This window comes from Theropithecus gelada, chromosome 1 (genome assembly GCF_003255815.1).
Source record: "Theropithecus gelada isolate Dixy chromosome 1, Tgel_1.0, whole genome shotgun sequence".
Classification (NCBI taxonomy): domain Eukaryota; kingdom Metazoa; phylum Chordata; class Mammalia; order Primates; family Cercopithecidae; genus Theropithecus; species Theropithecus gelada.
The window spans coordinates 56,634,115-56,646,791 of record NC_037668.1 but is presented as its reverse complement, the minus strand read 5'-3'; the positions used below and the strand labels follow the sequence as shown (position 1 = coordinate 56,646,791).

The 12,677-nt window shown below is 54.0% G+C and overlaps 2 protein-coding genes across 7 annotated transcripts in view; one reads left to right on the top strand and one right to left on the bottom strand.

The window, feature by feature from the left end:
* The first annotated feature begins 617 nt into the window (after nucleotides 1-617).
* On the top strand, nucleotides 618-5,071 carry TMEM200B (transmembrane protein 200B). 2 transcript variants are annotated; one of them, XM_025365624.1, is made up of 2 exons: nucleotides 618-677; nucleotides 2,667-5,071. In XM_025365624.1, the coding sequence occupies exon 2, from the start codon at nucleotides 2,687-2,689 to the stop codon at nucleotides 3,608-3,610; it is 924 nt and encodes a 307-aa protein (XP_025221409.1). In that variant the 5' UTR covers nucleotides 618-677; nucleotides 2,667-2,686; the 3' UTR covers nucleotides 3,611-5,071. The 2 variants fall into 2 exon arrangements, with proteins under 2 accessions (XP_025221409.1, XP_025221473.1); XM_025365688.1 differs by lacking the exon at nucleotides 618-677 and adding an exon at nucleotides 2,011-2,148.
* Nucleotides 4,473-12,677, bottom strand: part of EPB41 (erythrocyte membrane protein band 4.1) — a 230,952-nt gene continuing 222,747 nt past the window's right edge. For 4 of the 5 annotated variants that reach the window (XM_025364785.1, XM_025364833.1, XM_025364862.1 and 1 more), the window contains 3 exons: nucleotides 12,052-12,132; nucleotides 8,727-8,831; nucleotides 4,473-7,705 (listed from right to left, as the gene is read on the bottom strand). In XM_025364785.1, coding sequence (XP_025220570.1) covers nucleotides 8,733-8,831; nucleotides 12,052-12,132 — 180 coding nt within the window. In that variant the 3' untranslated portion in view covers nucleotides 4,473-7,705; nucleotides 8,727-8,732. The remainder of the gene's footprint in view (nucleotides 7,706-8,726; nucleotides 8,832-12,051; nucleotides 12,133-12,677) is intronic. The other variant, XM_025364715.1, reaches the window with a different exon arrangement.

The window sequence follows — 12,677 nt, the reverse complement described above, 5'->3', positions numbered from 1 at the left end:
GCGCCTGTTCTTAGGGGTACCCGGCGGCACCTCCGCATCCCGTCCGGTCCGTTAAGCTACGAGGCCCGCCCCTCCCCGGGTGCTGCTTTCGCTGGGGGCTCGCGGAGTCGCCCCGGGCTGGCCTTTGGCGTCTGGCTCTAGCCTCTCGGCATCTTGCGAGGCTGACGCCGTGGTGCCCATTGCACAGATGAAGTCCGCGAGGTTCAGCGACAGGAAGGGCTGCGGGGCCGGGGCAGAGCAGGGACGCGGGCCGCCTCCTCCGGGAAGCTCACCGGGAGCCTGGGATGAGGGGCTCTGGGAGGCGGGGGAGGACGTGCGGGTGTCGGAGCTCCTGGGTCCCGGGTCTCAGTTTCCCCATGCAGGAAGGGGGCGCCCTTCTGGGCCTTTGCGACCGATGTAAGCTGGGGGTGGGAGAGTGGGGATGGCAGGACTCGGGCCCCAGGTGACCGGAGTCACCAGGCGCGCACACGGCAACTACCTGCGGTTCTCCGACCTGAGCTGCCGCCTTTCAGCGGCAGTGGGGCCGGGCACGGCGCGGGTCGGACGGTCCCCGGGGCTGGAGGCGGGGCCAGGGCGGAGCCGGGGCCGGGGCGGGGGCCGGGCAGTGGAGACGCGGGGGGCTCGGGAGCCTTGGCGCGCGGATTGGGACCCGGACCCGCGCGGCGCTGCGGCGCCAGGTGAGCCGAGCTGGGGTCCAAGGGTCCGCACTCCACTTTTCCCAACTTTTCGTTTGGTTCCTCCCTCGGTCAGGGCCCCTGGGGCGGGAGCGCAGCCCTCCCGTTCTCCTAGGCGGGAGTGTGGACGCGGGCGGTGGCGGGACCCTGGAGTCCTGGGTACTCGGCCTCAGCAGCTTCCGTCGGGTTGTGCGCTGTGTCCCCGTTTCCGCCTCCCTGGTGTCCCCAGCGTCGGCCCACTCCCTCCACGGCGCGGGGTCTCTGAGCGTGTCCCCATGTCCCCACTCTGCTTGTTTTCGCCTCCCTCGCGGCAGCGACGCGTGAGGGCTCTGGGTGACCTTGCTGGAGCCGGGGCTGGGGGCGCCAGCTCTGGCTTGAAGCGGTGATCGCTCCTCCGGTTGCGGGTTGGGGAAAGGGCTGCAAACTCAGAGACAAGGAGGGGATGGGCCTCGCTTCCTCCCGGACACTCCCGTGGCTGTCCTGAGAGGGGCCTAGGGCTGGGGCCCCGGAGCCCGGCGTCGGACCTGGCAGAGTCCCCGCCTAGTGCGGGGTCGGGCAGGCTCCCCGGCCTTCCTGGGCCGTAGTTGCAATCTGTGAAACCAGGCTTTGGACGCGGGAGAGTGGCGGCTCCCTGCTAGGCCCCGGCCTTGAGCGCACCGGTCGGAGGCAGGGATGGGTGTCCTGCTTTGAGCTTCGGGGTGCAGATGGGGTGTGGGTGGGGGAGCAAGGCTGCCTCCCCGAGGTTTCGGCTACGTGCTCCAGCGCGGTGGTTTTTTAGGAAGCGGACGCGGGCAGTGAGGACGACCCTGGACAGCTAGGCCCTGAGCCTCCTCTCCTGCGGCCTGGGGCGCCTGGGCGGGGGCCGCGTCTTCTCCCTCACCCTCCCTTTCGTGGGGGCCACACCGCACGCAGCTCGGCTACTCCTGCTGGAGCCGGGATCCAGGCCACAGGCCGCAGGCAGGGCGCGGCCAGCAATCCGGAGAGCTTAAGCTGTGCGGCCCGGATCCCGAGGCGCAGGGGCGGTGCTGCTCTGGCCGGGCCACGGGCCACGGAGGCCTCGGGCGGAGGAGGCGGGAAAGGAGGCCAGGCGGCGGGAAAGGGGGATGATTCATCCGGAGGAGCCCGAATTGGAAACGCCGCAACCTGGGAACAGCCTTGCCCGGGCCGACGGGGGAGCCGGGAGGGCATCCGTCCCGGGGGGCCCAGCGCCCGGCACCGGCACCCCCGCCTCCTGCCGTGGCCTCAGCCCGGCCGCTGAGGGAGGGAGAAGCCTCTCATGCGTGGACTTGATGGAAATCTTGGGCAAAGTCGGCGCCGCCTCTCCTCTGTCTGGCTGGTCTTGGTCCGAGCGGTCTTCCCGGTGTCTAGCTCAAGTCGCTCCTGCTGCAGCTTCGGTGCCGGCGGAGGAGGTCTGGAAGGAGGGGGCAGGCAGGGAGAGGCTGGAGCTGGTGACGCCCCCTCCTCCCGCGCTGCGGTATGTAAAGCGCAGTAGGGGGGAGGTGGGGCCCGGCGAGCGACCCCTGCGGACCTGGGAGGCCCGAGCGCCCCCGCCCCCTTTGCTACGGTGCAGCCACGTGCGGGGGTGGGGTCGAGCCTGGGAAGTACTTACCTTGGAGACGCGGCTGCTGGGGGCCGCACGTTTCCCGAGGCCCAAGACCCGCGGGCTTGCGAACCGGACACAGGCGGCAGGAGACTCTCAGCCCGGGATGCGCCAGGGAGCAGCCTGCGCCCTCCTCCCTCCTCTCCGCCCGCGGGCCGGGCCAACTCCGGCTTCTGCCGCGCGTCCCTGGCTCGGAGCTCCGCTGCGGAAAACCCGAGCGGGGGCGGCTCCCCGCCTCGCCGCCCGGGAAATTCCGGGGGTGGCCGCCAGGGATCTCCAAGCGGCCTGGGCTGGGCGGCCGGAGCTTCCCTCCCGGATTTGCGCCCCGAACCTGGCGCCCTGAAGCTAGAGGCCCGTCGGTCCAGTCCTTGCCTCCCATCTTCTCTCCGCAGAGCGCCCAGACGACGGCGAGATGACAGCTGGGAGCCCCGAAGAATGCGGGGAGGTGCGGAGGAGCCCCGAGGGCCGCGTCTCTCGCCTGGGCCGCCGCCTGGGCCGCCGCCGGCGCCCGCGCTCCCCGCCCGAGCCTCTGCGGGTGCGGGCGCGGCTGCGGCTGCGCTCGCCGTCGGGGGCGTTCGCGGCGCTGGGGGCGCTCGTGGTACTGGTGGGTATGGGCATCGCAGTGGCCGGCTACTGGCCGCACCGGGCCGGGGCCCCGGGGTCCAGGGCCGTCAATACCAGCTCGCCTCAGCTGAGCGAGCTGCGACGCGAGGGTCGCGGCGGGGGCCGGGCTCACGGCCCGCACGAGCGACTGCGGCTCCTCGGGCCGGTGATCATGGGTGTCGGCCTGTTCGTGTTCATCTGCGCCAACACGCTGCTGTATGAGAACCGAGACTTAGAGACGCGACGGCTCCGCCAGGGGGTGCTGCGGGCCCAGGCGCTCCGGCCCCCCGACGGCCCCGGGTGGGACTGCGCCCTCCTTCCCAGCCCTGGCCCTAGGACTCCCCGAGCCGTAGGCTGCGCAGAGCCAGAAATCTGGGACCCGTCCCCGCGTCGGGGTACTTCACCCGTCCCGTCAGTGCGGAGTCTGCGTTCAGAGCCTGCTAATCCTCGCTTGGGGTTACCTGCCCTGCTCAACAGCTACCCGCTGAAGGGCCCCGGGCTGCCCCCACCCTGGGGTCCACGGACGCAGACTGGCCATGTGATCATCACCGTGCAGCCCTCTGGCTCCTGCATTGAACATTCCAAGTCTCTGGATCTGGGCCTTGGGGAGCTCCTCCTTGGGGCCCCAGCAGCTCGGGACTGTGCTCACCGAAGCTGGCCACGGCTGGACCGCCTCAGTCTTGGGGGCTATGCCAAATTGGGAGGAGGAGGGGACTTGGGGGCCCGGGTGTGAAGAGGGGGGAAAACAGCCTGCTCTGAGGCTGCAGCATGGACCATGCTAATAGGACCAGAGGATCAGGAGTCCCAATGTCTAACAGATGTTTCAGTCACATCCCAGGTTAGGGATGGATGCTCTGACCACAGCAGCTGTGAAGGGCATCCTGACCTGCATGTGGGCAGAGAAATGCCAGCTGCACCAGGGCTCAGTGAGCTGGAGAGGGTGTGTTTCACTGTGGAGTGTGGAGGACTCGCCTCAGGAATTTCTTCAGCCTCTGTAAGTGGCCTTAGCCCTAAGGGGGCTGGAGGTCCCGGCCAAGGTGACTGGGAGATGTACCCGGTGTCTTGGCAAACCCAAGAAAGTGGTGGGCAAGGGCCCCTAAGACTGGGAGGTAGGGTGGGATGTTGCAGGCTGGGGCAGGCTCCCTCCAAGGCGGCACTGGTGATGGAGTGGGGCCTCTGGGAAGATGGACCATGGGGTGAGACTCTCCACTGCCATCTGGGACGGGGACTGAGGCTTGAACTCCTACCACCTCAATCCCTTTCTTCCCTCAGCCATCTGGGGTATATCCCTCTAGAGCTACACTACTGCCAATGCCTTCATCCTGAGGTCTGGGCCCTTCTGCAAACAAGTCTGAGAAGCCCCTTCTCTCCTTCCTTTATCGTGGCCTATGCTGCAGCGTCTCACTGCAGCTGGCAAAAGGCATTGGCCAGTTCTCAGAAATCCCTTTACCCAACGTTGAAGCTGCATTTTGGTCAATGTGGGTAACTTACTTTAGAAAATGGCTTGAGTTTAGGTCTCCCCCACCCATATTTAATTTTTCCCAAGTTGCTGGTAGAAGAGAAATTTAAAAGTGGATCAATCCTCACAGAGTCAGTTCTTTTTGTTGTTGTTTATTGAAAAAAATGCAATACAAGAAGCAAGACCAAACACATATCTAAACACTACAACCACTTCTACTACAAAAGGCCAAAACAGCAGACTTGATTATTGCCTGTGTAGTCTAAGGATTCTGCCAATCTGATTCTGCTGCCAGAGTTCCTATTTTTTCAAGAAATGTAAACAACTACTTGATATGATTCATAATTTTTAAAAAATTTACAAAGCTCCTTCATTTTTGTCACCAAAATAATACATTTGAGAGAGATTTGTGGAAACAACCAGCCTGGGGCTGAGATCCTGGGCAGAAATTTCCCGTGAGCATCAAAGGGCATCATTTAGGCCACAGCTCTGGCTCCGTTTCCCGAGGTCTGTTGTCTCCTCACCCCCAGCTGCCAAGCATCCCCCCAGCACACACTGATGGGCCTGGGGGAGGGGTATAGGTCACGATGCCCTGAAAGGTCCCGCAGTTAGGCTCCCTGAGCCCTCGGCTTATAAATACAGGTCTTGCTTTGTGGGTGGGTGCCAGAGTCCTCATGTGGCTTGGGGGAAATCTTTATTTCTCAAATGAAAATAAAATTGCAGCAAGAGTTGTTACTGTGGTGTGTCTGAGTCACTTTAGGAAAACTGTTGCCAAGTTCCTGACCCTGGAAATGTAATTATCTTCCCCCTCGTCACCATTTCTACCTGGACAGAGTCTGTTTTTCTTCACACAAACACATACACACAACTGCAGAAAGAAAAAAAATCCAAACAATTGCCAAACCCTAAGAACTGTTGCCAGAGATGGAGGAAAGGGGAAGAGGCCTGGAAGGACACCCATCTTGCTGGGCTTGTCCAAATCTGTGGCTTCTTAGAGCCTGAAAGGCATTAGAGCTCTTCTCATCCAATTTACAGACAAGGAAGCCGAGAGAAGTGAGTTGGTGACAGAGTTGAGGGAAACGTTTAGGCCCCTGATGAATGGTCCTGTGCTGTGAAAGCTGCCACACTGTTCTGGATCGCACAGAATATTCAGTGTGTTAGTTTTTAAAGGGACACTCAGTGCCCCTCTGCCTTTTCCCCATCCTCTTTGTTCCACAGGTCTGGGAGCCCTGGTAGCTCTTTCTACAGGCCATCTGGCTGTCAGGCAGTGGCCATGCACCACGTGTTTGTTTGATGGAAGCTGCATTTCTCACTTGTCACCACTCCTGGCAATATGGCCAGGCTTGGGCACTACCCCAAAGCCCCACCTTTCAGACCCTCTGCCCACAGCCTGTAAGTTTGTTCCTGAGATAGGACAAGCTCTTTCCCCCAAGCCTGTCCCACATCCTACCTGGGCTCTTTCCCTCCCTCCTGTTGTTCATGTCTCACATGGGTACCAAAAGAAAAATGCACACACCCAAAATGAGTTCAAACCAGCCAAAACAAAACCCAGGCAGTGGAGACTTTGGACGATGTTGGGAGAATCAGCTTTAGACATTTATCTTGCTCACTGCCCTTGAGTCCCAGTGACTGCTGCCCAATACCCACTGTCAATTTTAGGAAGTTCACTTCTAGCCTGGAACTGGGATTCTAAGAAGCCTCCAGGCCAATATATTTGTGGGAAGCAGCTGAAAGGTTAGAAAAGTTCTGTTGAATAAAAATGCCCCAAATCGGCCGGGCGCAGTAGTTCATACCTATAATCCCAGCACTTTGGGAGGCTGAGGTGGGTGGATCACCTGAGGTCCAAAGTTTGAGACCAGCCTGGCTAACATGGTGAAACCCCGTTTCTACTAAAAATAAAAAAATTAGCCGGGCATGGTGGTGCGCACCTATCATCCCAGCTACTTGGGAGGCTGAAGCAGGAGAATTACTTGAACCTGGGAGGTGGAGGTTGCAGTGAGCCGAGATCATGCCACTGCACTCCAGCCTGGGCAACAAAAGCAAAAAACCAAATCAAAAAAAAAAAAAAAAAAAAAAAAAAAACGAAAAACAACTATGCCCCAAATCCTTACCAGGAATTAGGGTATTATCTTTACCAAAAAAAGAAAAACTAAGCCCCAAACCCACCACAAAATCAAGCCTTCAAAACCTGACAGACCTCAGCTAGGGAGTGGGAACGAGCAGGGCTGGGGCTTGTACCCTTTGCCATGTGGTGTCTTGTGGGGAGGATGGCTCCTAAAAGCCAATTCCTTGCTCTAGAAGGGTGTCCTCAGGCAGGTTCCTGTTGAGAGAAGAAAGGTCAAAAAAGGAAAACCCACAACCTCTTCTCTGAGCCACATTCCTTGTCATTTGGGATGAAAGAAAGGCCCAGGATCTGACAGAAGTAACCCCATTCCCCTGTGTGAAGTGTACACTGTCAAAACTAGAAAACCTTATTTTAAAAACCTCATTAACTTTCCTTCCCCAAATCACCACTAAAAATGTTCCATTAGAGCTTTTGGCCCAAAGTGCCTATTTTTCTGTGAGATTTGGTCTCCTGAGATGGGAGCTGGGGGAGCACTTAGCTGAGCCACTGCTTCTGATGAGGTAAAAGGGTAGCTGGAGAGGTGAAGGCCACGGATATGTTCAAACATTCACAGTATCAGATATCTGAAGCAACTTATGTCTTCGACCCAAAGAAGCTCCAAAAAGAAAGCAGGAGGGAGAGGAGAAAACAATACTACATTCTCAGCAGAGGGCTCTGCCTTACCAAAACAACCCGCAACAAAGGAACGGGGGCCTCGTTCCGAGGTCTGTGGACCAGGGCTGGTGCTGACTGGCGTTCTGATACACTCACATCACTGGCTCTGAGAAAGGGCTGGTTCATGAAGTTTCTGCTATCATCCAAAGGGGATAAGACTAGGGAGAAACGAGGAAGTCCCACTAAGCTCGCTTTGGCCTCCAACACAGCTGACAAGAGTCCTTGGAGGATTTCCCGAAGAATTCCGTGGACCCTGTCGCGTCTGTTGGGGTTGGAAATAAATGGGCAGAGGCTAGGCTGAAGGGGTTACAAACCACCCAATTTAAAAAACCCAAAAACTCTTAAAACAGTCCATAGAGTGAAAAGTTGAACAATTCTGATGTCCTAATATAGAAAAAGCTCTTCAAAAGGATCAGTGAGATCTAGAAGAATCTCTTGGTATAAACTCCCAATAGAAAATGAAATTAATTTTCTGGTGATTTAGAATAATCTTTAAAGTCTGAAGTCTGACTATGGCAGGTTAGCTTCTTTATCATTTTGCTGGTTTCTCTTGGACGGGAGAAGGGCAGAGAGTTGGGGTAGATTAGTTCCTAGAGGAAACAAAGAAGCAAAATTTAAATCCTGCAAAGGAAAAAGCTTCCCAGTCCCATTGCCAAGTTCCCGTGGCCATCAGTGACAACGGGGATGTGAGCAGCTTTACAGGGCCCGGCCCCACCTAGTTACACTGGTGGCTTCTTCAAGTCATTTGTAAATTACTTTTAGGCATGAATTTATCTAGATCCCTGGTTCCCAAAAAGCAGCTTCCCTGCTCCCAGCTCTTTACTCTGGTCTCAGAGCTTCAGCCATTCCCTCCCTGCTCTGCACGCCCACCCATCTCCAGACAGCCTGGTCCTGCTCTTCTTGGTTTTGTTTTCCTCTGGCTCTCCCAGGTTCTAGCTCAAAGACACCTGTGACTGGCTGGGCGCGGTGGCTCACCCCTGTAATCCCAGCACTTTGAGAGGTCAAGGCGGGTGGATCACCTGAGGTCAGGAAGTCGAGATTAACCTGGCCAACAAGGTGAAACCCCGTCTCTACTAAAAATACAAAAATTAGCTGGGCATGGTGGCACATGCCTGTAGCCCCAGCTTCTTGGGAGGCTAAGGCAGAAGAATTGTTTGAACCCGGGAGGCAGAGGTTGCAGTGAGCTGAGATCATGCCACTGCACTCAAGCCTGGGCGACAGGTTGAGACTCCGACTCAAAAAAAAAAAAAAAAAAAAAGAGACTTGAGACAGCAGCGAGCAGAGCAGTAGAGAGAAGAGAGGGGGAAGGTAAAGTGGATTTCCAGCAGGATGCATGAAGACTCAGGACAGGAGGTGACTGGGGGCTTATACCCAAGTTTGGGTCCCTCCTCTTACCCAATACTGCTGGCACTGTTACAGGCTGCTTTAGTTGAAGCTAAATACTTAGTAATTTCCTATATCTTCCTCATCAGCCTCTCCTTTGCCTTTATCAAGTCCCAGGGTGGACACCTCTTTGGGGGGATGGGCTCCCAGTGTGTCCGAGGGTCCCATCCAGAGCCCTCTCAGGCTGGGACAGTGGGCCCCCTCAGTCCCAGCAGGAACGCCCAGTACCTGAGCTCATTCATCAGCAATTTCGGTCTCCTGGTGGACGACCACCTTGGTCACTGACATGTCTGGGTGCTGCTCCTTTGCCTCCTTGATGGCTTGTACAAGAACCTACAAAAGACAGAAACAAGGGCCATGAGGCAGAAAATAGCCTGACAGCAAAGGAAGGCAGGGGTCATCATTTCTCTGATGTTCTGACAAATCCAGTACTCCTGTCTGCAGTACCAGGGCAGCTTTGGGCTAAGCCAAGCTGATAATTACCTTACCCACCCTATCCTGCAGAGGGAGGCTTCTGGACTATTAACACAGGGACAGGGAAGGTTAGTGCTGACTTCCAGGAACTAGAGAGGGGCTTTAGGGGTCATAGCTGTATCTGTTATATGATCTTTTTTTTTTTTTTTTTTGAGATGGAGTCTCGCTCTGTCACCCAGGCTGGAGTGCAGTGGTGTGATCTCGGCTCACTGCAACCTCCACCTCCCAGGTTCAAGCAATTCTCCTGCCTCAGCCTCCCAAGAATCTGGGATTATAGGCATGTACCACCGTGCCCAGCTAATTTTTGTATTTTTAGTAGAGATGGAGTTTCACCATGTTGGCCAGGCTGGTCTCGAACTCCTGACCTCAAATGATCCACCTGGCTTGGCCTCCCAAAGTGCTGGGATGACAGGTGTGAGCCACCGCGCCCGGCCTATATTATCTATTATACCTATCTATTATCTATCTGTTATACCTAGGGGGGTCAGAGAGGATTCACTCAAGATATGAATCTAAAAGACAAAACAAAATCTATGTTCAACGTGGGGTAACTGGCAAGTTCAGGACAGGAGAGGAAAGTAAAGAAGTGTGCAAGGAAAAGGAAGATGTCCTTGGCCAAAACAGAAGAAAGGAAGGAAGAGGAGAAGGGACTGTTATATGCCATGCACTAGCCTAACCACATTACTTATTACTTAAACTCTATTAAGTTATTTATTATTTATTAATAACTATATTGTTATTTATTAAGATAAATATTATCATTACTTATTATTTACTTGAACTTTACAACTTAGTGAATTAAGGTAATGTCATTATTTGCATTTTATAGGTGAGGAAATTGAATTTCAGTAAAGTGCTTATTGTTTCATAGCTAGTAGGTAGTGAAACAGGGATTTTTTTTTTTTTGAGATGGATTCTCACTGCCCAGGCTGGAGTGCAGTGGCGTGATCTTGACTCACTGAAACCCCTGGGTTCAAGCGATTCTCATGCCTCAGCCTCCCAAGTAGCTGGGGTTACAGGTGCCCGCGACCACACCTGGCTAATTTTTATATTTTTAGTAGAGACGGTGTTTTGCCGCATTGGCCAGGCTGGTCTCAAACTCCCGACCTCAGGTGATCCACCCTGCTTGGCCTATCAAAGTGCTGGGATTATAGGCGTGAGCCACCACGCCCGGCTGTGCAATAGGGATTTTAACTCAAGTCGATCAGACTTTCCTCTTTACCACACTGTTGTTTAGTTTCTGAGGGTTTAGTTTGAGGATCTGGAGGAGCTTTGATTACTTTAGAAAAGCTAAAGAGAGCAGAGGGAAAGTCAAAAGAGCAAAAACACCATCCTCTTTGGGCTGCAGTCTCTGAATTTGTAGGTTCCCTTATGGAAAAGGACTCAGCTAGAAATGACCAGCTGACTACTCACCTGGCTCTTAAGAATCATCTTTAGAAGGGGCAAGGGAAGAACGAAAACCCTCTTTTGGTCTCCTGGCTCTATGAACGGCATTCTTAGAACTACCACCTCTACGGGCCCCTGCCCATTCTCCCTGATCCTGTTTGCCCAACCCATCTGCTCACACTCAAGCCCAGTTCAAGTCTTCTCTTTGGTGATTCTGCCTCCGCCCACCTATGAAAGTCTGCTGCTCCACACTGCTTCTCCTTAACAGTTCTTAAAGTGCCTCCCTCCCCAGCCAGAGTGTACCACAGCTTACCCCTTCCATGCACTCTCAATAACTAGAAGAACTGAGGGACACTGGAGCATCTCTCTGAGCTATCGAGTGTGCTTGGCCCTTAGACCCTGGAAGAAACCTGTAATCATCCTTATTTTACAGATGGTGAAACTAGAGCTCAGATTAGTAAGATAAGTTGCTCAGAGGCATATAACCAGTTAGGTCGCAGAGTCAGGATTCAACCCAGGTCTGTCTCACTCCAAACCTCAAACACCTTTAACCCCACTGCTTTTGCCGTCTAGTGCAGACTGAGCACATAGCAGGGGCTCAGATCACACCAGACTGAGTGGGTGGGTGCAGGCTTCTCAAGCAGCAGGACCCACTGAGCTGGGCCAACAGGCTGCAAGATATTTAGGCTTTGTGGCCTCATTTCTGGGACCCTGTGCCCGCTATTCTCAGCTGTAACTCTCAACCCTGCCTCCAAGGGAACTGCCAGCACTGTAGCTCAGTTTTTCTTTTTTTAAAGGCACTCAGCATATCAGCATAAAAAGGCCACAGAATTATTGCTCCAGCAACCCTGTCAGTGATTCCAGAAGCATTTGCATGCAGTGTCTTCCGCCCCCTCTTCTCTGCAGCTTTACTGTTCTAACATCACCCAGCAGAGAATTGGGAACATTAATCCTGACCTTATTATTTGCTAATTGCTTGCAGCACACAATTAGTACCCAATTAACATAAAAATATAGAATTTTAGCACTCAGGCCCAGAAATTATCTAGATCAACCCACTCTCTTTTAGGAGAGGAGAAAAAAATCAGCGGTAAAGTGATTTGCCCAAGGTCACACAGCAAGTTAAAGATGTAGGGCAGAAAACAAGTTTCGAGTCTGCTGGTGTCTTATCCACTATACTATACTCCCGCTCGTGTCTTCTCAGCTGTTCCACTCTCTAAGGGTAGGGGCATGCTTCCCTTTGTTTTGATGTTGTCTAGCATGGGTTCAGGTACCTGTACCTTCGGAATAACAATAGCTCCATTTAACTGAGCTCACCACGTGCCACCAGCTGTTCATCCAGTATTTCACCCGATTCTCACAACAACCCTGAGAGGGAGATACTATCATCTTCATCTTACAGATGTGGAATGGAGGCCCAGAGAGTTAACAGCTAAATATAGTAAGAACTAGCAATTGAATCAAGTCTTGGAATCCAAAGCTCATGTTCTTTCCATTACATTTCCTGGCTCCTCAATCTGTGGCCTCCATCCCACAGGCCTCTTACTTTGATTCTCTTTGTCTTTCTTCTCAATTAAGAGCTACAGTGGCCAAAGAGGCTTTTTGCAGATGAAGATGGCAAACAAACTCCTGTATTCGTCAGTCTTCCTGCCCAGGGGCCCCTCCCAGGCCCAGAGCTCCTCAACATTCTCACCTGATCGTGGTCAATATCAGCATCTCCTGTGATCACAATTCTCTTTTCAATACGTGTCTCTGAAATCCCACCTTTTACAGTCTGGAACCAAAGAGAGGATGTCATATGAGATCAGCGATATAACAAGAATAATAAAAAAAAAAAAGAGGCCAGGTTTAGTGGTTCACACTTGTAATCTCAAAACTTTGGAAGGCTGAGATAGGAGGAATGCTTGAGGCCAGGAGTTTGAGACAAGTCTGGGCAACAAAATGAGACCTCATCTCTTTTAACAAACAAACAAACAAACAAAGAAAAACAGCAAAGATTATTCCGAAAGCTCCACTCCAAATTTTAATCTACTGCTGGGTACTGCAAAGGACAGCTTTCTAACCTACTTGTCCAAAATCTCAACCGGACCTGCTACTTCTACTCCCTTGTACAGCACACTTCTACTCCTTTGGATTATTAAAATCTTTTCTTTTCTTTTTTTTTTTTTTGAGACGGAGTCTTGCTTTGTCCCCAGGCTGGAGTACAGTGGCATGATCTCCACTCACTGAAAGCTCTGCCTTGGCCGGGCGCGGTGGCTCAAGCCTGTAATCCCAGCACTTTGGGAGGCCGAGACGGGCGGATCACGAGGTCAGGAGTTC

Excerpts from the sequence above, each read along its gene's own strand:
- TMEM200B (XM_025365624.1), top strand. The coding sequence starts at position 2,687 with ATGACAGCTGGGAGCCCCGAAGAATGCGGGGAGGTGCGGAGGAGCCCC.